General features: G+C 37.6%; 1 protein-coding gene across 5 annotated transcripts; it reads right to left on the reverse strand.

The window, feature by feature from the left end:
* Positions 1-4,787: 4,787 nt before the first annotated feature.
* On the reverse strand, positions 4,788-21,251 carry CARD16 (caspase recruitment domain family member 16). Of its 5 annotated transcripts, XM_026452089.2 has the most exons (7): positions 21,015-21,211; positions 12,065-12,130; positions 9,572-9,617; positions 8,666-8,827; positions 7,763-8,029; positions 6,853-6,915; positions 4,788-5,088 (listed from the first exon to the last, which is right to left on the reverse strand). In XM_026452089.2, the coding sequence occupies exons 3-6, from the start codon at positions 9,603-9,605 to the stop codon at positions 6,896-6,898; spliced, it is 483 nt and encodes a 160-aa protein (XP_026307874.1). In that variant the 5' UTR covers positions 9,606-9,617; positions 12,065-12,130; positions 21,015-21,211; the 3' UTR covers positions 4,788-5,088; positions 6,853-6,895. The 5 variants fall into 5 exon arrangements, with proteins under 5 accessions (XP_026307874.1, XP_026307863.1, XP_026307868.1 ...); XM_026452078.2 differs by lacking the exon at positions 6,853-6,915 and having other exon boundaries at positions 21,015-21,251; XM_026452083.2 differs by lacking the exons at positions 9,572-9,617; positions 12,065-12,130; positions 21,015-21,211 and having other exon boundaries at positions 8,566-9,545.
* Between the last annotated feature and the right edge of the window lie 1,507 nt (positions 21,252-22,758).

The following is a 22,758-nucleotide window of genomic DNA, read 5'->3' on the forward strand; positions in this document are numbered from 1 at the left end:
GACGTGTCCTTGCTCCTCTTTTGCCTTTTGTCATGGTTCTGAGGCCTCCCCAGCCATGTGGAACTGTGAGTCTATTAAACCTCTTTTTTGTTCTATATAATTACCCAGCCTTGAATATGTCTTTATTAGTAGTGTGAGAAATGACTAATGTAGTAAATTTATACCGAGTAATGGAGTGCTGCTGTAAAGATCTCCAAAAATGTGGAAGCAATGTTGGAATTGAGTAAAATGCAGAGGTTGGAACAGTTTTTAGGGCTCAGAAAAAGATATGAAAATGTAAGAAAGTCTGGAACTTTCTAGAGACTTGTTGAATGGCTCTGACCAAATGCTGCTCATCTCGGATGAAGATAGGAACTTGTTGGGAACTGGAATAAAAGTGACACTTGCTGTGTTTTAGTGAAGAGATGGTGGCATCTTGCCCCTGCCCTAGAGATCTGTGGAAATTTGAACTTGAGAGAGATGATTTAAGGCATCTGGCGAACAAATTTCTAAGCAGCAAAGCATTCAAGAAGTAACTTGGGTGCTATTAAAAGCATTCAGTTTTATGTATTTGCAAAGATATGGTTTGGAATTGGAACTTATGTTTAAAAGGGAAGCAAAGCATAAAAATTTGAAACATTTGCAGCCAGATGATGTGATAGGAAAGCAAAACCCATTTTCTGAGGAGAAATTCAAACCAGCTGCAGAAATTTGCAGAAGTAATGAGGAGCCAAGTGTTAATCTCCAAGACATTAATCTCCAAGACAATGGAGAACATGTCTCCAGAATATGTCAGAGAACTTCCAGGCAGCCCGTGCTATCACAGGACTGGAGACCTGAGAGGAAAAGTATGTTTTCATGGGGCAAGCCCAGGGCCCTTCTGCTGTATGCAGCCTAAAGACTTAGTGCCCTTCCTCCTGGGCCACTGCAGCCATGGCTAAAAGTGGTCAGGAAATAGCTTGGTCTGTGACTTCAAAGGGTGCAAGCCCCAAGCCTTGGAGCTTCCATGAGATGTGGAGCCTGTGGGGGCACAGAAGTGAAGAATTGAGGTTTGGGAACCTCTGCCTAGATTTCAGAGGATATATGGAAATGCCTGGACGTCCAGGCTGAAGTTTGCTGCAGGGGTGGAACCCTCATGAAGAACTTCAAGTAGGGCAATACAGACGGGAAATGTGGGGTGTGAGCTCCCACACAGAGTCCTCACTGGGGCACTGCCTAGTGGAGCTGTGAGAAAAGGGCCACCATTCTCCAGATCCCAAAATGGTAGATCCACCAACAGTTTGCGCCATATACCTGGAATAGTCACAGGCACTCAATGCCAGCCCATAAAAGCAGCTAGGAGGGATGCTGTACACTGCAAAGCCACAATGGTGGAGCTGCTCAAGGCCATGGGACCCCAACTCTTGCATCTGCATGACCAGGATATGAGACATGGAGTCAAAGATCATTTTGAAGCTTTAAGGTTTGGCTGCCCTACTGGATATTAGACTTGCATGGGGACTGTAGTCCCTTCCTTTGGTCAATTTCTCCCATTTGGAATGTATGTATTTACTCAACACCTGTATCCTCATTGTATCTAGGAAGTAACTAACTTGCTTTTGATTTTACAGGCTCATAGGTGGAAGGGACTTGCCTTGTCTTAGAAGAGACTTTGGACTTGGACTTTTGGGTTAATGCTGGAATAAGTGAAGACTTTGAGGAACAGTTGGAAGGCAGGATTGGTTTTGAAATGTGAGCACATGAGATTTAGGAGAGGCCAGGGGCAGAATGACAGAGTTTGGCACTGTGTCCCCACCAAAACCTCACCTTAAATTGTAATAATCCCCAGGTGTCATGGGAGGCACCTGGTGGGGGGTAATTGAATCACAGAGGTGGGTTTTTCCCATGTTGTTCTCATGATAGTGAAAAAGTCTCATGAGATCTGATGGCTTTATAAAGGGGAGTTCCCCTGCACATGCCTTTTTGTCTGCTGCCATGGAAGATATGTCCTTGCTCCTCCTTTGCCTTCCACCATGATTGTGAGGCCTCCCAAGACATGTGGAACTATGAGTCCATTAAACCTCTTTTTTTCTTTATAAAGTACCCAGTCTTGGGTACTTTATAAGCAGCATGAGAACAGACTAATACACCTGGTATGTAATATGTAACTGGAATATTCAGAATGTTCAAATGTAGCAAGTGATGAGAACAATAAAAAATCATTGGCAAAGTAGGAGATAAAATACTGCAGGACTCATGAACTGTAGACAGAGGAGCCAGGGAAGGCCAGAACACATCTCTGTCTTTGCAATCACATGTTCAATTGCTTATCCCAGAAACAAACTCAATGTGGACAATTTATTTTATAATCTATTTTATGAAAGGTGGGCTAATAGCAAAATGCACACAGTATGTTATGTTTATCAAATTCTTTACCGAAATTCTCTTGAGTTGTTACCTTAATATTTTTGGAGATTAAAGACCCAGAGTTAGAAAAACATCCACCTTTTGACATGTGGGCTACCAGTTTTATTTCCTGTGCTCTAGGTGAAGAGTTAAATGTGTTTGGGTTTGACTAGAACTGACTGTGTAGGAGGACATTATTTTTTATTTTTTGACAGAGTCTCGTACTGTCACCCCACTGGAGTGCAATGGTGCCATCTCCGCCTCCCAGATTCATGTGATTCTCCTGCCTCAGCCTCCCAAGTAACTGGAATTACAGGCACACATCACCACACCTGTCTAATTTTTTGTATTTTTACTAGAGACGGGGTTTCACTATGTTCACCAAACTGGTCTTGAACTCCTGACCACGTAATCTGCCCACCTCAGCCTCCCAAAGTGCTGGGATTATAGGTATGACCCACTATGCCCAACCTCTCATGGTGTTTTATCTTTACTTTGCTAATGACTTAATCCGATGGCAGCACAAACTTGTGCTCCTTGCCACTGGGATGATTTGTAGCATGGAAGAAAGCAGAAATTGCCTGTGTATTACTTATCTTCCAATCATTTACTTTAAATGATTCATTTTTTTTCTCTATTAACTAAAGTATTTCACATGAGGGTTTCTCCCCCAGCCAGAGCCATGAACCACTGAGTTGAAGCATGTCAAAGTGACATCCCAGAAACAGAAGCCATGACTAGACCATGTATCTGGGAATGTAAAGCCATGAGCCTTGAGTCTCGTATCCTGGAAAGCTAAACATTGAGCCACTGGATCCCAAGGCCCCACTGTTTCCTCAAAAATGAAGATGTCAAAAACTGGAAACAAACCAATATCCAATTCAGGAGCATAAAATAACAATTTGTGCTACGCACATGCACTGAAATGCTATTCAGTCATAAAAGGGAAAAATTACTAATATATGCAATAACATGGATGAAAAAAATGTTTCAATTATGAGTGAAAGAAGCCATAGACGAAGGAACACACATACCCTGTGATTCCAATTATGTAAGGTTCTAGATTAGGAAAAACTAATGTATAGTGATAGAAATTCAGTCACTACTTATCTGAGGCGGAAGTGGAAGGAGATTGAGAACAATGGGCGTGACAAAACTTTCTAGGGTGATGAAATCGGTTTGCCTGTTCATTGGGATGTTATTATACTAGAATATTCATGTGTCTTTAACAAAGAAATTGTATTCTTAAAGGGGTACATTTTCTTTGACATAAATTATACAAAAATAACATTAAAATTTTGAAGCAAAAATGGTCAGTGGTTGTAATAATAGATTTTTTTTTTTCTTGATTTCTGGCTGGACACACTCCACAAATCTGTAAAAATTTTGGTAAGTGGTTTTTATAGTGCCTGAGTTGTAATTACCAACCACCCAAGTTGAACGGGGAATTGTATACAGAGTGGATATAATTTAGAGGAACCGAATTGTTGACTTAAATATGTACTTGAAAATATAATTACAAAGGTAAAATCATCTCAAAATAAATGAATGTAGCAATTTTATTATAAGTAGTATTTTAAATGTGCATAATGTTATAAAGTCTTGTCAGTGTGAAGTCTGTGCAACAATATCATTTTAAATGACAGAGTAGGTACTATACAAATCTCTGACATAGAAGACAGAAAATTCCTGTGCTTGGGTTTTGGCTATTCCATTTCCAAGCCTTAGAAGTTCATGGACCCTTTCAGTTTATCCAACTCTTCTTAGTTATGTTTTTGGACTATCAGCACATTTTGTGTAATACAACTTACAGCACTAATCAACTATTACATGTTATTCTATTTTTTCTTTGTCTAAAAACCTCTCTCTTTCTGCCCAGCTTTTCAGTGTGGACTTTGGCATCTAATAGCCCTAGGGTCAACTTCTATTTATGAGGTGTAGATCTTAGACAAGTTATTTAACATCTCCCATCCTCTGTGTTCTCGTATATAGGAGGGGCCTCATAATCATTCTTACCTTCTAAGATGCAATGCCAGGTGTAGAGAGCATGCCATTATACCGCTCATGTATAGTAGTCATAAGCTATAGCCCAGAAGCAAGGTGACGTTAAAATGCACTTTTTGGTAAAGTGCCTCTAAATTTTCTTATGCTTCATTTTAATAATGTTAAATAAACAGTAATTTCATTTTATGAACAGGAACAAAGAGAAAAAACTGACTCCAATTCTTGGTAAGCACAAGTTGGAGAATTGGATGAGAAGCCAGAGTCCACTTCAATACTTATTCAGTGTGATGTGCTTCTTTCCAACTGGGCACTACACTGGAAAATCTGGATTATACAAGCAGACAAAATGGCTTGTTTGTGTCATTGGGAAATAAATGACATTTGTGTCAGTGGGAAATAAATTCCAAGAGACAGACTGGGTGAAGACTACGATAATTTATGAGTTCCAGTTTGCAGCTCTTTACATAAACCTGGGATTCTAGGATATAGACATCATTTATGCAAGGGGAGCAGAAGTATGATTCTCCAGAACCGTTCAATAAAATTGCTTCTAAGAAAAAGCCACTGAATTTCAGAACTGCCTGAAGTATATCTTTCACTCCAACCTCTGTGACTTTTGTTTCCATATCCTTTGAGGTTCTTCTAGAAAGCAAAGCTTGATGCTGCCTTCTGGGCTTGAAGATGTGGACATAGCTGGGTTGTCCTGCACTGCCTGAGGTGCTGCAAGAGACAAGGAACATCACGAACAGTGGCATCCCTGTTTGTTCTTATAGTCTCACCTATGGATGAAGCTACAAAAGAGGAAATACATTCCTAGAGGACAATCCTAATCTAATCTTTAACACAGTTGAGTGTGTTTGCTGCTAATGGAGCACATTTCAAGCCAGAGATTTCTAGGTATGCATTACAGGGAGTATCTACTTTCATATTTGAGGATACGTATTTCTACAAGCATTTTAGATAAAAATATAGAGAGAAGGCTTTTCAAGGCCATGCATGATAAAGCACTCAGGAAACAGTCAATCCATAATATAAAACTGTTAAAATATGATTTGTTTTCAAAAGATTCAAACCCTAGGATAAAATTTAACGGAAGCAAGTCTTAATTAACATTAATTAATTTTTAAAAGATGTGTTTATCCTTTTATTTATTTACCTAATAGACATAGTGGTAAACACAGGGAACATTTTTTTAATGATCCTTTTTCCCATCCTTCAGCATCTCCTCCTACAATGTATATGTATGGGAGGACAAGAATATTGAATACATAAACTAGAACAAATATAAAATAGAATGATGAATGCTAAAATCATGGTGTGCTCTAGATGGATTCATAGCACTAAACATTGCTTGCACAAATGTATGAGGAAATGTTTTCACAGAGTTTATGTGAGAAAATCTTTGAGGCTTTTACTTCATCACAAGATCAACACAATCTGACAATGTGATGCACTTGTTAAAGAAATTAATGTGATCTTCATTTCAAGATAGAACTGAGTGTTCTAAATATCCAGAGGATCTTTTAGAAACTATTGAGGCAAAATAATAATATTTAATTTTGCAAATAAATTTGAAAAACTGCTATGCAATAGGATAAACAAAGGCAGCATGAAGTGTGTGGACATGGAGAAGAACTAATTATAATGATTATGTTGGAGAAAACTATAAAATAATAATTTAGTAGAAGAAATGTTTGATTTCTTTGTAAAGATTTGTGAAAGCAATAGAAAAAAACTGAAAAAAATGCATTTGAGTTATTTTTGAGAATGCAGTATTTGGTTATATGTGAATATCCCATGCTGTGAAACATTTAGGGAAACATTCATCAGGTAATCATCCTTAATAAATTCAGTAGAGTAATATCTGAACTTGATAAAAATGTGCATTTCTAGCCTCTAAATTGCTTTCAAATGTAAGTTTCTTTTATTTTAAGGAGGGCACTTAAGGAATAAGAGTTCTTTAATAAAATAATAGAAGTAAGAATGGAGAGACATTCCAAATTTGAGAGAAGAATGCATAAAACTTGGCCATGGCTTGAATATTGGAGGTGCACGAGAGGAAAGGGACCAAGATGAGTTTCAGGTTCCTAGTTTGAACAACTGGTGATGGTGGCATCAAAAACCAAGTTACACAAAACTGGAAGAGAAGCAGGGTTGGGAAGAATGGCATGTTCAGCTCTGAAATTGTTTAGATAAAGGTGTCTTTGGGAGATGTGGGGGAATATTTCAGTAGGCTTCAATAATGTAGTTTGGTACTTATTTGGGTAATCAGAATTTGAGATACAAATTCAGAATTTGTTAGTATAAATATGAGTAGTAAAGCTTTGGAAACAGCTTCTGCAAAAACAGAAGGTATTAAAAAAGAAAATTATATGATAAATCTGTGGGAATTCTCCATAGCCCCTTCAAGCACGGCTCATTCTACTAAATTAATGTTAAGGAAGCTGGGTTTCAAGAACGCTCTTCATTTAAAAACAACATTACCTGGGAAGAAAGAAAGTACTCCTTGGGAGTCTTGTGTACTAAGCTAATTTCCAGGTATCGGACCTATAAAAAGATGAAGAACATTGAAACAGCCACTTAGCATCTCTGGAAAACTTTACAGCAATGCGTAAGCCACTCCTCACTACAAATTCCTCGCACAACCCTGACTAAATGACAGTAAATGATGTTCAAGGGCACCAAAACTCCGATCCTCACCAAGTTGTAGGTCGAAGGGATTATAAGAATGGACAAGGTCATTTCCTGAGCACTGTATCAGGCCTCAGGAGGGCTGCAGGTGATGGAAGTCCAGGCCTCCCAGTATGATCTGCAGCCTGGTAACAGGCAAGTGGGTGATCTCACTCAAAAGAAAATGCAAGGGGGCAACGGGAGGAAAGGGTCCTGTTGAAATCTTCACTTTTCTGTAATCATTGAATGTATTCCCTGAATGTATCATCATCACTTAAATATACTTTATTCTTCTCAGAGGGCAAAATTTTGAAAAGAATTTATAAAAAGTACTTGAATACAGACCCTAAAGCTCATGTCAAACAACTACGTAAGTGCCTAGGGACACGCTGGACACAAAATAATAAATCAATCAATAAATATTGTGCCTTGCCAGGAACACTGGAACATATAGTAAGAAGCTTTTTGGATAGTTCTCATGACCTTTAGGAAATTAGCTACCACGTACTTAGAACAGAAAATGAACTTTAATCAGAAGAGGGCCACTGAGGCTGAAGGAAAAGAATCAAAGGAGAGTCACATGCAATAGGGCCCCTGCTACAGAAATATGACCGAAAGGCAGAGATAAGAAGATATCCTGCAGATTAATATGACTAGCAAAGAAATCAAATGTTAGGCATGAAGACAGGCCCTAGGTGAACTTGAGTGAGTCACTGACCCTTACCTGCTGAAAGTCCCAGTGTCCCTGCCAGGTACCTGTCTTCTTCACAAATGTATGTAATGAAAATTTGGGATGCCTGTGCCCCTTTGCGAATAACAGAGTCAATCACAGCTCGGGCCTTATCCATAACTGTAGGATTTTCACGTTTTACTTTCTCCATCTCTTCCTGGTTCAGCACCCTTGTCTGTAATAATTCATCCAGTAAGCCATTTATTGTACCTTCACCCGTGGAATGGATAAACAGCTTTCTCTTCTCCTTCAGGAACTTGTCTATTTGGAGCACAAGGATTTCTCACTTCATGAAAACAGCCTCATATTCCTCTCATGTAATCAACAGAAAGTGAACTCATTTAGATCAGTGAAATGTCCCCCTCCTCACAGTTGGGTAATCCCTCTTCTTACTGTATCGCTGTCCTACTTATTTCCCTCAATAGTCTCCATACATGTGCATGGAGTGGCCTGAAGACTGAGTTTACCATTTCCACATTAGTCCCTGGAAAGTGAAGATCATCCTCTTGTGTCCCTTGTTTATTTAACTCTGAATAATAAAGTAATGAAGCAGAAATGGCCCATTTCATTTAGGAATGACTGCTGCTAGTACTCCTCCTGTGCCAATTCTGTACCCTCTGTCAGACTTTCAACATGTAAGTAAGAGTTTAATTTAGATTGTAAAATGACAGCAGGCTGCCCCTAAAGCCTCAGTTCCTTTCTGGGCTTGGCTTTCCTTTCTAAAGGCTGCAAGAATCTTCTAGTTCCTTCTCTCTTCCCTCTCCTCCCTCTCCCCTCTTTTCCTCACTTCTGCTCACCTAAACTTCCACAGATACTAACTGTGGCTTCCAGAAGAGCCAGCACCTTCCAAAACTCTTTCTTCCCAGCGACCTGTTCTTGGAACAGTAAAAGACTCACCGGCCATGGCTCTTCTCTCCTGCCCTTCTTGTGTGGGCTGAAACTGAAAGTATGCTTCACCTTCCTTTTTGGCAGGGTGTGTGCACATACTGGAAAACACCCACTGCACATGCATATGCATATCTTTATTTTTCTTCCCAGAGAAAGAATCAGAATTGTAGCCTGCATCAGAGAGTGTATCAATGGGAATTTTTTTTCACCAGCCCTTGGATAGATCAGGGTAGGAGGAGAATGGGGCTTAGAGATTAAGACAGGATTGAGAAAGTATGTATACGGTTAAATTCACACAGTGAAGAGTTTCCTGTACATTCAAAAACTTGATGGAAAAAAATTAACACAACCTTTGCAGAATGTGAACCACTGTTCCCTTGACCACACCTCACAGCTTTGGGGAAAGCTTGTAGGAAATATATGTCCCTGTGAAGCAATTTTGCTTTAAGAAATGTAAACATTTTTCACCAAAATTAAAGTCTTTCTTATTTAATGTTCTTCCTTTCCTGATGGCTTTTTGTTTTGTTTTGTTTTCTCATACATGGTGTCACTCTGTTGTGACACCATGTGCAGTGGCATGCCCATGGCTCACTGCAGCCTTTACCTCCCTAGGCTGAGATGATTCTCCCACTTCAGTTTCCTGAGTAGTTAAAAACTACAGGCAAGCACCATCAGGGCTGGTTAATTTTTGTATTTTTTGTTGAGATGGACTCTCCCTATGTTTCCTTGGCTGATTTTGAATTCCAGCACTCAAGCGATTCACCCATCTTGGCCTTCCAAAGAGCAGGGATTACAGGCATGAGCCATGAGCCACTCACTCATCTTGGATGGCTTTCTTTTGAAGGACATTGCATCATAGAGGCCTAAAGCATAGACTCTGAACTCAGAATGTCGAAACTAACATGTTAAACTCACCTTCCTGGGCAAGATATTGAGATTCTTTATACATTGGTTCCTCTGTCTGTAAAATAATATTGTTAATAGTACATACACATATCTACACAGTTTTGAGTAGCATTGAGATAAAATGTGAAAAATGAATGGAGCATTGCCAGGCAAATGGTAAGCAGATAATGAGGGATATTAATATAATTAATACAAATATTTCAGTTTAGAAAAATAATCAAGGATGATTATTTGCAGATTATCTAGCTAAGTTTATCTTTTGTTAGAATCCTCACTCAGTGCCTCCAGTCATTCATTTAGCAAATATATGTGGACAACATGGTTCTCGGTGTCAGGGGTTCAGTCAAAACATATTATGATCCTTTCCCCCTTGCTCTCACATTCAAGAGGGAAAGATAAACATGAAACCTGGTATGTAATATGTAACTGGAATATTTAGAATGATAAAATATGCCAAGCAATGAGAAGAATAAGAAATTAATTGGAGAAGTGGGAGACAAAGTATTGCAGGACTCATGAAAATTGTACACAGAGGTAGCCAGGGAAGGCCAGAAGAGGTCTCTGCCTTTGTCAGTACATGCTCAATTGATTATCCCAGAAATAAACTCAATGAGGCTAATTTATTTCATGAATAAACTTGATGGAAGATGGACTAATAGCAAAATGCACACAGTACATTTCATTCATCATTTTTTTTAACTGAAAATTTTCTTGGGCTGTTATGTTATTATCTTTGGAGGATAACGACCAGATTTACAAAAATATTTACGGTTCGACATGTGGGCTACCAGTTTTACTTCCTGTGCTCTAGGCTAAGACTTAAATGTCATTGGTTAAGTAGAACCGACTGTGTAGGAAGACAATGACATGGCTTTTAATCTAAGGTGTTTTTCATGGTGTTTTGATCTTTACTCTGCCAATGACCTAATCTGATTGCAACAAAATCTTGGGCTCCTTGCCACTGGAAGGAATTGTAACATGGAAGAAAGCAGACATTGTCTGTGCACCACTTCTCTTTAGTTTATTTACTTTTAAATTTATGTGCTGACTCATTTATTTTCTCTGCTACTTAAGGGTTTCACACGAGGGTTTCTCCCTGCCAGTCAGAGCCAAGAACCACTGAGTTGAAGCATGTCAAAGTGACATCCAGGACACAGAAACAATGATTAGACCATATATATGGGGATGTAGAATCACGAACCTTGAGTCTAATGTCCTGGGAATGTAAACATTGAGCCATGAGAGTGCAAGGCCCCCTCTTTCCTCGAAAAGGAAGATGTCAAAAACTGGAAGCAACTCAATATCCAATTTGGGAGCATAAGTAAACAATTTGTGCTAGACACATACACTGAAATACTATTCAGTCATAAAAGGGAAAAAATTACTAATATATGCAATAACATGGATGGAAAATTTATACTCTCATTATGAGTGAAAGAAGCCATATAGGAAGGAACACATACCCTGTGATTCCAATTATATAAAGTTCTAGATTAGAAAAAACTAATGTATAGTTGTAGAAATTCAATCACTACTTATCAGAGGAGGAAATGGAAGGAAATTGAGAACAAAGGGCATAACAAAACTTTTTGGTGTGACAATATTGGTTTGTCTATTAAATGGGATATTATACTAAATATCCTCATGTAATTAATAATCAATTTATATTCTTAAAAGGGGTACATTTTGTTTGATGTAAATTATACTAAAATAACATTAAAATTTGCAATGAAAAAGGTCAGTGGTAGTAATAATAGACTGATTTGGAAAAAAAATTTTTTTCTTGGTTTTCTTGATTTTCTTGATTTTATGTCTTGATTTCAGGACACACTCAAGCCTCCACAAATTAGTCATAGTTCTGGTAAGAGGAAGCACTTCTTATAGTGACTGAACTGTAATTACCCACCACCCACATTGGATGGCAATAGGTAGATAGAGGGGAGATAACTTACAGGAACCAATTTATTGACTGAAATATGTATCCAGAAAATAGCATTACATAAGGAAAATTATCTTAAAATAAACAAATGTAGCAATTCTACTATAAGTAATATTTAAAATGTGCATATTGATTTAAAATCCTTCTCTCAGTGTGAAGTGTGTGAAACAATATTATTTTAAATGACAGAGTAGGTACTATAAGAACCTCTGATATAGAAGACAGAAAATTCCTGTGCTTGGGTTTTGGCCATCCCATTTCCAAACCTTAGAACATCATACACTCTTTCATCTTATCCAACTCCTCTTCTTATTTATATTTTTGGACTATCAGCACATTTTGAGTGATACAACTTAGAGCACTGATCAACTATAACATGTTGTTTTGTGTTTTCTTTATCTAAAACCTTCCTCTTTTCTGCACAGCTTATCAGTGTAGACTTGGATATCTAATGGTTCTGAGGTTAACTTCTGTTTATGAGCTATTAGATTTTGGACAAGTTATTTAACATCTCTCAGCCCCTGTGTTCTCATGTATAGGAGGGACCTCCTAATCATTCTTACCTTCTAGGATGCAATGGCAGGTGTAGAGATCATACCACAGTACCTCTCATTTATGGTAGTCGTAACCTATAGAGCAGAAGCAAGGTCATGTAAAAATGTACTTTTTGGTTAAGTACTTCTAAATTTTTCATATATTTTACTTCAGTATGTTGAATAAGCATTAATTTCATTTTATGGTAGGAAGATCAGGTAAAACAAATCGTTTTAATGCCTTGGTAAGCACAAGTTGAAGAACTGGGTGAGAAGCCAGCCCACCACCTCACTCATTACTTGCTCTATATGATGTGCTGCTCTTCAGCTGGGCACTACACTGGGAAATCTGAAGTGGATAAGCAAATAAAAGGTGCTTGTTTGTGTCAGTGGGAAATAAATTCTGAGTTAAATGCATCTAGACAATGATAATTTATAACAGCCTCACTAAGGTATTTAAACTGATGAGATGGGCAATAGGAAACTATTGCAGCTTCCTAGGTAGGAGAGTCATGTTAACATGCTTCTAAAGTAACTATTTCATATTGAGTGCTTCACAAGGCCCAGGCCCTGTAATAGATACTTCATCTATATTGGTTCCACCAGTCAAACCATTTAAAAATATTGGTACTTGGAATAACCCCAGATTATGAAATCAAAATCTCATCCTGAGCCTCCCCCTTGAGACTCCATGCACATCACATCCAGAATTTAATAGGACATGTTCTTGGAGGCATTGCTGGTCCCATATGAACCAGGAGCTGGGTCATGAGTGGACTGAGTGTTGGGGACAGGAGAAGGGATAAGAATGTCTGGGAGTTGGTGCTGACTATAGAAAGAATTTGCACAAGAGTAGGAAGGAACTAGGATGAAGCAGCAAAGAGCTTGCACGGACAGGAAGGTGGCCAGAAGCGGTGTGATCTCCTTGTGTCAGATTTCTATACCAACAGGATAGAAAATAACGGAACCATGGAACCTCTACAAGTTAGAAAGTCTCATCTTGGAGCCAGATAGACTCAAATCTCTAAGGAGGGATAGACATGGTCTTGGATGTGGTGTGTTGCCTAGCAGCAGAAACAGAAGCCATTCTTCTCCTTCAATCCACTCAAAATAAAAACTAGACTGAGAGATGAAGTATAAAAATACACTAGAAAGCAAGCCACTATAAGGATATATCAGCAGAAAAAAAAGAGACTGTAAATTTAGATCTTGAAGGACATTGAGATGTTGGACCAATCAAATATCAAATATAGAATGAAATCATTCTATATCAAATATAGAAGGATATAAATAAAGGGAGCAAAAAGTAATTATTCTATAATAAGCAATAATTTGAGAAACAATAAAAATAGATCATGTATAAATACACAAATTAGTTATATTTAATAATGGACAGATTAAAAGGCAGACACACAAATCTGCGAAAATGTATATAAGGTGGAAGATACAGAGATGTACAGTTGACCTTTCAACAATGAAATACTTAGAGGTACTGACCCGCATATACAGTTGCGAATCTGCAACTGTATAAATTTAATGTCTGCAAACCAATAGTATCTATTGCACAGCACAAATGTAATGTTACCTATTATCTCAATATGATTCTTCACATATCTGTAATGCTAGAAAAATATAAGTTACATAAGAGAAAATTTTTCATAAGGAAACGCAATAGCATTTTTCCACAAGGATTTCAAAACAGTGAGTAAATGTATCTATTTCAAGGGAGAAGGGAGGGTAAAAGGATGCAACAACTATATTGATTAAGAAAGGAAAGGAAATTTAAGGAATAAATAATGCAACATAAGTTTCATAAGCAATGTAATATGTGATGTTAATTTTCACTATGGAACTGAGAAAAATCATGTTCATTACATGACACATCACTTCAGGCTGCCTGACTTTAGTGCTGCTATAGTGGGGACTCCCCCTCATGTGGTTGTTTTCACACATCAAGCCACTGTGCCTCAGGTTCTTTCTGCTTTGAAGATGGGAGATGTTCATCAAAGGACTGAAGGCCGTTTGGCCGTACAGATGTGGGTCCAGAATTTTGGGAGAGGGAGGACCTGCTCCTGGGGGCTAATTTCAACCAATGAATGGCATTAGTCAGTTGATGAATGTCTCTAATTCCCTACCTTCTAGTAAGGTAGAATCTACATAATTGTAGAGGGTCCTGAAGAAAGATTGGAACCCAGTTTCTCAGAGCAGTAATGAATTAATTATTGCATTTTTAAGGAATATTATCTTCCTTTCATCTCCCTTCCCCACTCCCTTACTTCTGCTTTTGGAAATACTTTCCAAATAATACTTACAGTCAAGTCCCTGATTCCTCCTATTTCATGGTCAACCAATTTGTATCATCATCATCACCACTATCATTCTTACCATCATTATCTTTATCGAGCAATTTAAGTATGAAGAGAACTATGGTTAACTTTCTACATATATCATGTCATGTAGTTCTTACTATAATGCAAAGTTTCTGGGATTAACTCTCCTCACTGATAAAACTCTATAGCTAAGTTAATTACACATATAATCACATATCTAATATCAGGTATGGGGCAGAGGTAGCCCACGTCCTGAAATAGCTCCTTCATCCCCATGATGTCAAAGTGAGCCACATTCCTTGGAGTCAGATGGTCAAACTTTGTATTGCATATAATGAGAGCCAGGTGTCTGCGGCCCTTTCTTTTTTTTTTTATTGGATCTATCTGCAGGAGATGGAGTTGAAGTCACTTTGATTACCCGAGTCTCTTTTCAATCTCCATATGCCTCACAATTTTGCTTTTTTAGCACCTCATGTAGCTACCATCCTCCCTAACCTCTATCAAAAGACACTGCCTTCCTCTCTCTAGAGCCTAGAGCCAGAACTAAGACATATCTGGAATGATTACTCAGGAATCTTAAGGAAATTAGAATAATTCCTGTTCCCTTTTTTATTCTTTTTCTTCTGCATCTACTCAAACATTTCTTATATTCAGGTTCAAATCAAATTTCATAAAAACTGAGAGATGTCATTGGCTCCAGTAAAAATGAATATAGCAGAGGTTGTTTGCCTTCCATATTATGATTGTATTTATACTATTTAAAAAATATCAACTTATAATTTTTTAAGCTTTAATTTTATTTTTCAAATATGCTTCACATCTAGGTTTTTCAACCAGAGTACAAAGAAGTATTACTCAGCTATGTTATCATGTAGCTATTTTTATTCTGTGGCTATAGCTGAAATTATAAGAAATCTCAAATAGATACAAGAATCAGTAAATGAAACAAATGATGAATCTACATTTTATCATGGGTTGAATGAACATTGGTATCTGTTTGAAGTCTTGCTGAAAGCTTCTATGATAAAGGTTACCACTGTCATCACCCCCAGTCATTTATTGCTCTAAGTATTTGTGCATTTATAGCTGCCACTGTGGCTCCAGCCTGTAATCTCAGTGCTTTGGGAAGTGAAGGCAGTGGATCTCATGAAACCAGTATTCAGAAATCAGTTTGGGCAACATAGTGAGACTGTCTCTACAAGAATTAAAATGATCAGTCTGGCATGGTGGTATGCATCTGTAGTCCTAGCTACTTGAGAGGCTGAGGCTGCAGAATCTCTTGAGCCCATGTGTTCAAGATAGCAGTCAGCTATGATCACACCATGGCACTACGGGCTGGGCAACAGAGCAAGACCCCATTAAAAATAGTGCATTTAATGAAAGCAGTTGTTTCTCTCTCTGTGTCCATTTCATGAACAGAGCACAGCACCTCTCCAGGTTTTTCTTCACAGTCTTAAGAATTCTTCCAGGGGCAAAGCTTGAGAGTATTTGTAGATTCTGCTGACTCAGGTGTTCCAGCTTTGATTTGCAGAAGAGCTGTGGGATATCACAAAATACGAATGATGCCTTCTGCCTCTGTGACCCAGGTTATCACCTAAGAAGGTTGACAGAGAATGAGAGAGACAAACCCTAGGAACAAGACTTCCTTGCATGTAGAGATTATAGCTATGCTTAACTTCCAGCTTAAGGAAATGCTGAGAAAGAAAAGGAAATTTCCTGATAAAGAAAGCAGAAATCTCCCTCTAACCTCCCCCACACACAAAATGCAATCACAGATTCTGATCATTCTGGAAAAAAAATCTTGATTATTTAGGATTTCATTTATTCAGAAAATCAGTTTGATTTTTCCAGTGGTTTTACTGTATGGAACTCATTCATCCATGTGGACTTTCCACTGTGTCTGGGCAAGAGTGTACTAAATAAATACCTGCTCGGAGTGCTATCTATTTGAAATACAATGTGAGTTCCACGTGCAATATTAAATTGTGTAATGTCACATTTACAAAAGGTATAATTAATTTCAATAATATATTTATTATAATATATAGAAAACATTGCTCTCAACATGTGTCACTAGCCACAAGTTAGGTACTTAATTGGTACATGTGGCTACAAACCTGTTTGGGACAACATCCGATTTTGGAATGATAGTCCCTTCCTACTCCATACCATATACAGATACATATATACACCAAACCCTTAACAGAATATTGAATTCTGTACCATCCTGATATTTTTAAAGCAAACTTTAAGTGAATTATTAACTTTTCTAGAAGAAACAGGCTTCAGATATCTTTCAACAAACTGTGAAATCAGCTATTCAAGGAAGAAATGTTGTCTAGTAACAATAGTACTGTGTCCAAGGTCAAAGGGACAAATATTTGTACGAGATTCTGACATAAATGTGGACATCTTGCCTCCAGAGTGCTGAACAACCAGCACTAAGTTTTTCACCTTGTGTTTTATAATGTGACAAAATAATACATCTCTTGTGGATAAGTTTGCAATAGTCATTCTGATCTATCCCCTTGTGAAATATAATATTAATCTCTTTTGACTGATATTGTGCAAGAAACTGGGAGACTCTTGAGCCTTCCTTCTGCAAAAGAAAAAAGGATTTATGTATACAAATTAGAAGAAAAGTTACTAAGATATAATAACAAGGTTTCTTTTCATGAAAGGAATGGACAGGCATAGTATTTATGTCTGGTTACATGACCCAATCAAGACATAGGAACTAAGAGTAAAGTATTATTATCCTGTATATAAATTATATTGTTTTGTTATATTTCATGTATTTTTTTCTATTTCAATCATTTGTTTCCATTCATTTTTAATGATATTTTAGAATAAATATCTTGCTAAAGTGTATGATTAAAAACCTGATCTCTGGGGATGCAAAAAGTTGTAAGAGTATGCAAGGAAACCAAATCTTCTAAGCATATATTTTTTCACAGATTAAACAGCGACACATATTCCTCTTTCTCATTTGAGAAAGTTCTGCCAATGTCAAGACATCCAGGGTCCTGATATATTCCTGGTCTGGGAGTATGTTTTCCTGTTTACAGGTTTGGAGAATTTCCACTTTATATATATGTATATATAAAGTGATTTTAGGTAAAATTAGAAATTAGAATTTCTTTCTCATAGCCAATAGTAAAATTACTATAAAAAAGATAATTTTGGCTGGGTACAGTGGCTCACGCCTGTAATCCCAGCACTTTGGGAGGCCGAGGAGGGCAGATCATGAAGTCAGCAGATCGAGATCATCCTGGCTAACACGGTGAAACCCCGTCTCTACCAAAAATACAAAAAATTAGCTGGGCGTGGTGGTGGGCGCCTGTAGTCCCAGCTACTTGGGAGCCTGAGACAGGAGAATGGCATGAACCTGGGAGGCAGAGCTTGCAGTGAGCAGAGATCATGCCACTGCACTCCAGCCTGGACGACAGAGCAAGACTCCGTCTCAAAAAATAAATAAATAAATAAAAGATAATTTTATTACAAAATTGTAAATATTATAGTGCAGATTGCTGCCCAGAGAGAGCTTCTATTAGCCAGGAAGTGCAACTCAAAAAAAATGTGGAAATCAGGAGTTTAGACAAAAATTTCATTTTGAGTCTTACCTGTTGTCTAATGAAATAGGAATCTCTCTGGAATCAGCTTATTCTAACCTAGGCCTTCTTATTCAGCCTCATCTTCTGATACTGTCCCCACCTTGCTCATTACATTCTAAATATTCTACCCTATCATTTAATTTCTAGGAATCCCCTACTTAGGGATCTCCATATTTCCAGCCCCCACATTCTCATTCCTTCCTGTTTTCCTACTGCTTTCTGTTTATTCTCCAAGTCTAAGATTAGATGGCACTTTTTCACACAATCTTCTCTGAGTCTCTGAAAGGAGACAGTGTCAGAGGTACATGCCCTTAGGTGACCTTGTTTCTTTTTAGGGTAGCATACTTTTTTACTTTTAATTGTGATTTCCGGCCTACTTCTCAACATCCACCATTAGATTTTATGCTCTGTGAGAACAGGTGGCCATAAACTAGGCCTACATTACTTCTGGCCTTCAAGATAAGTCTAATAATTATCTACTGAATCCCTAGCTGAGTGAATGTAGAAACAAATGAATAAAATTTAAGTATGGCCCTACTCTTGAAGAATACTTAATAAAAACTAAGCAAGTCTGATTTCTTTTAACAGGCATTAAGCACACATTGAAAGTTTCAAGCAGAGAGAAGGCACATTCATTCTCCTATTTATTCAGAAATATTTAGTGAGCATTAGTTTGTGAAAGGTACTATGCTAGTGATGGGGGTACCATTTTGGAAACATGTGCCTACACATTCAAACTTAGAGTCAAGTGGAAAGATAGATACACATATAAGTAAAATTGTAAAAAAATAAGAATTTAAATGGACAGATGCTTAAGAAAAGCATGAGCAAAGTGTGTCTCAGGTGGAAGATAGCTGTCCAGACGAGGGAGGGCTTGGCACTGAGACTGGAAGGGCTAGAAGGAATTTTCCCCTTTGAAAACTGGGGGCTGGTCTTCTAGCAGGGATCATTGCAGGAAGAAGCACAAAGGCGTGATGGTGCCTGATGTAACCAGGAAGCTAGCGGAGCTGTGCTTTAGAAAGAATACTACTGTAAGTGGAAGTATGCAGTATGTAATGAAGTGGGAGTGATCAGAGACAAAGCCACCGTTTGAAGAGGTTTGCAGAACACTGACTTAAAGTTAGAGTGTTGAGTTTGAGAGTCAGGTTAGATTCACTCTTCTCAAAAGACATTTGACCAAAAGAAAAATTTGTAGTCCTTTTCTAGATATCTTCTTCAACTATAAAATGGAAATAATAGCAAAAACTTAATTGACTGGTTTCAAGTATTCATTCAGAAAGAGTTCATGAAATACCTGTCATACAGTATTTTTTTAAAGTTGTTACTGATAATATTTTATTATTGTAATAATCACTGAATTGAAGTTTGCAGGATAATACAAATGAATGGAAAAATTTAGAGGACAAAATTTATCAAGACCACAGTTTTGGTCCCAGACAAAGTGGTGAAATGCCCTTAGACATTATATATAGGATACTGTTTTTCAGAAGTTTTAGTTAACAAAGACCAACTGCACGTCGTTGTTTATAATTATTGAACCATTTTACTTGTTTTTATTTTTATTTTTAGTGCCTTTTTGATTTCTCCTAAGTATTATCTAATGATCTCTCGACTCCAGTCCAATGGCCAGTGAAGTCAGCCTTCCCAGCCAAAGAGATATCCATGGCTATGAATATGACTTACTCCTCCCTGGATAAATGCTTTATTAGTATCATAAAGAAAAGAAATTAAAAAAAAAACTCCTGCATTTTAGGAGATTAAGTTGAACGTTGTGAGGTAAGAGATAAACCCTGAGATAACTAAACTATAGGGAGAATCAAAGGAATAAGGAAAAAAATATAAGTGAAGTAAATATAGTAAACATTTGCTTTTTTTCTTAGGAACCTGAAATTATGCCTTAGAGGGATTACTGGAAAAATGTAAGTTTATTTTGATAGATAGAAACACCTATCTGAAAGTTTATATATTTTTAAAAAGGCAATAGGGAGCCATTGCATGTTCCTGAGTAAGAAAATTACATTAATAGATTCCTAGCATGTGAGAAGTGAGAGTTAACTGATCAACTTTCCTAATAATGTTAACCTGCAGAAAAATCAATGCCAAACTAGTTTCATAAGAGTTGTCTGCACATCTTTAAAAGTTAATACATTTCTATAGTCTATTTAAGATTGAGCTATTCAGGGTCAGAAAAGGGTAGTCACCTGATTTCTTTATATGTCTATGGATTATTCCCATATGTTATAAGGTTTGGAAACCATGGATCTATTCCAACTTTTTCTTTTTCCAATGAGGAGAATGAAGCCAAAGAAGCAATATGCCCTGCTGGAATGGTAAATGTCTAAGTAGCTCAGGACTCCAACTCTTAGGCTTTTTCAGCTTCTATATATAAGACAGTTGGCCTGCAAGTAGTGTGAAAATTGGTTTTGAGGGCTGAGTTTTGGAGAGTGGGAGGCCAGTTAAAAATCTATGATAACAAAACAAGAAATTAGAGTTGTTTGTATCAGGACTACATAGAAAGGTAGGAATAAATGGAATCACTTTAATCACACCAAAAATATAATTCCAGACAAGAGATGACAACACCTTGAGAACACAGAGGCTCTCAGATCTGATTCTGGGAAGAAGGTTTGTGATCTGGAGCACAAAGGCTTGAGGATGCCTGATGTAACCAGGAAGCAGAATTTGAAATCAAGAGGAAGTAGAGAAGATTTCAGAGTGCATTTAGAAACTTCTGGAGTTTTCTCACACAAATAACTTACTCTGTCTTTCCTTACTCTCTCTTTGATTATTGGAAGCTGAAAGAAAGGAATTAACTTTTTTTCTGACTTGTAAACATCTAGAGAACATACTCTCCTTCACTGTCTCTACACAAGGTCCAGTGATTCAAACTGTGCGCAATCAAGAAGAGAAAGATTCAACATACACCCTATTGGCTCATTTCCTTTTAGTATGTCTGCCTGTCACACTCGCAATAAATCAAGGGTTTTCTAAGACTTAACTCCCCAGCTTCTAGTCAGAAAAAGACCCGTGACTCACCAGCCATAGTTAACAGCCTCTGTCTCTTCGCACAGCACCAGAAAGTGCCTCAGACCCAGAAATAGAAGTCATCAGGTATTTCTTATTGCTGGGCAGAGAGCGGGCGTGTAATTACAGATTGTAAAGCTGCTGCTCAGAACTTCCAGGTTCATTGACTGGAAGTGTCCTATAGTCAGCAAATTGGCTTTCTAGTCCTGAACTCTAGTTTCTTCCCTTGGGGGAAAAAAGTGCAAATGACAAAACATCTTTCAGTGGGTTGACACCTCAGCCTGGTTTCCCCTTTTCTTTTCTCTTTTCATGGCCCCCAAACCTTCTATTCATCCTTTTCTTCTCCTGATCGGTTGGTTTTTCTATCTCAGCTTTTCTAAAACACATGCCCTGAATGAGTAAAATTTAACTAGGCTTCTTGCATTTTCCCATAAGAATTAACCAAAGAGTTTATATTTCATTGTTTGCTTTTTTCATTTCAATTGTTTTTTTTTTTTTTACATTCGGGGTACACATGCAGGTGTGTTAAAAGAGTATATTATGTGATGCTGAGTTTTGGGGTATGATTTAACCCTTCACCGAGGTAGTGAGAATAGCACCCAGTATGTAGTTTTTCAGCTCTTGCCCTTCTCCTTCACTCTTTCCTCTAGTAGCTCCCTGTGTCTATTATTTCCATCTTTATGTCCATACATGCCTACTATTTAGCTACCACTTATAAGTCAGATCATGTGGTACTTGGTTTTCTGTTTCTGTGTTAATTTGCTTATGGTAATGGGCTCCAGTTGCATCCATGTTGCTGCAAAGAACAAGATTTGCATTTATATGTCTATGTACTATTCCATGGCAGATATGTAACACAATTCAATTTTTTTTTCCAATCCACTACTGATGGGTACCTGGGTTGATTCTATGATTTTGCTGTGGTGGATAGTGCTGTGACAAACATCTGAAAGCATGTGTCTTATTGATAGTACAGTACATTTTCCTTTGGGAATTTAGCCAGTAATGGGATTGCTTGATCACATGATAGTTCCGTTTTTAGTTCTTTGGTATATCTCCAAACTCCTTTTCACAAAGATGCAGTCACCACAATCCTGGACTTCAAGCTACTCAAGTCTACAGTAACCCCACAGCATGGTAATGGTACAAAAAACAGACACATAGACCAATGGAAGAGAGTAGAGAACTACAAAATAATACCACACACCTGTAACCAACTGATATTTAACAAAGCCAAAAACAACAACGAAAAAGAAATGAGGAAATGATCATCTATTCAATAAATGTATTTTCTGTTTAAACTATGCTGAGGAATTATGATGGTGTCTTCCCCTCCACATCTCCCTGTCATCTTACCCTTTGATTGGAGATCTTTCTGAAGGAATCTCTTTACTCCCAGGAATGCTTTCCTTCCACTGCCTAAGATTGCCTTAACAGTTAATTTCTACTGAGGTTGACAATTCACTTCTGCTTATTGATATTCTCTGAGCAAAGATTGATCACAGATGTAGTCTCAGGTTGTAGTAGAAGATGCATGATAACACAGAGAACACATGCCCAGACCAACAGTTAATAAAAGGCCAAAAAAAGAAAAAAGAAAAAAAAGAAACTGTAATTTGTTCAACTATAATGGTTTTTAAAAGGTCAAATATTCACTTTGACTTAACAGGTTAGAGATTAGAGAAGGCTCATATTTGCAAGTGAAACAGTAGTTCTTCCAATCCTCCCTAAATCTTAACATCCCTGAGTGAATTAT

Source organism: Piliocolobus tephrosceles, chromosome 13 (assembly GCF_002776525.5).
Source record: "Piliocolobus tephrosceles isolate RC106 chromosome 13, ASM277652v3, whole genome shotgun sequence".
Classification (NCBI taxonomy): Eukaryota; Metazoa; Chordata; class Mammalia; order Primates; family Cercopithecidae; genus Piliocolobus; species Piliocolobus tephrosceles.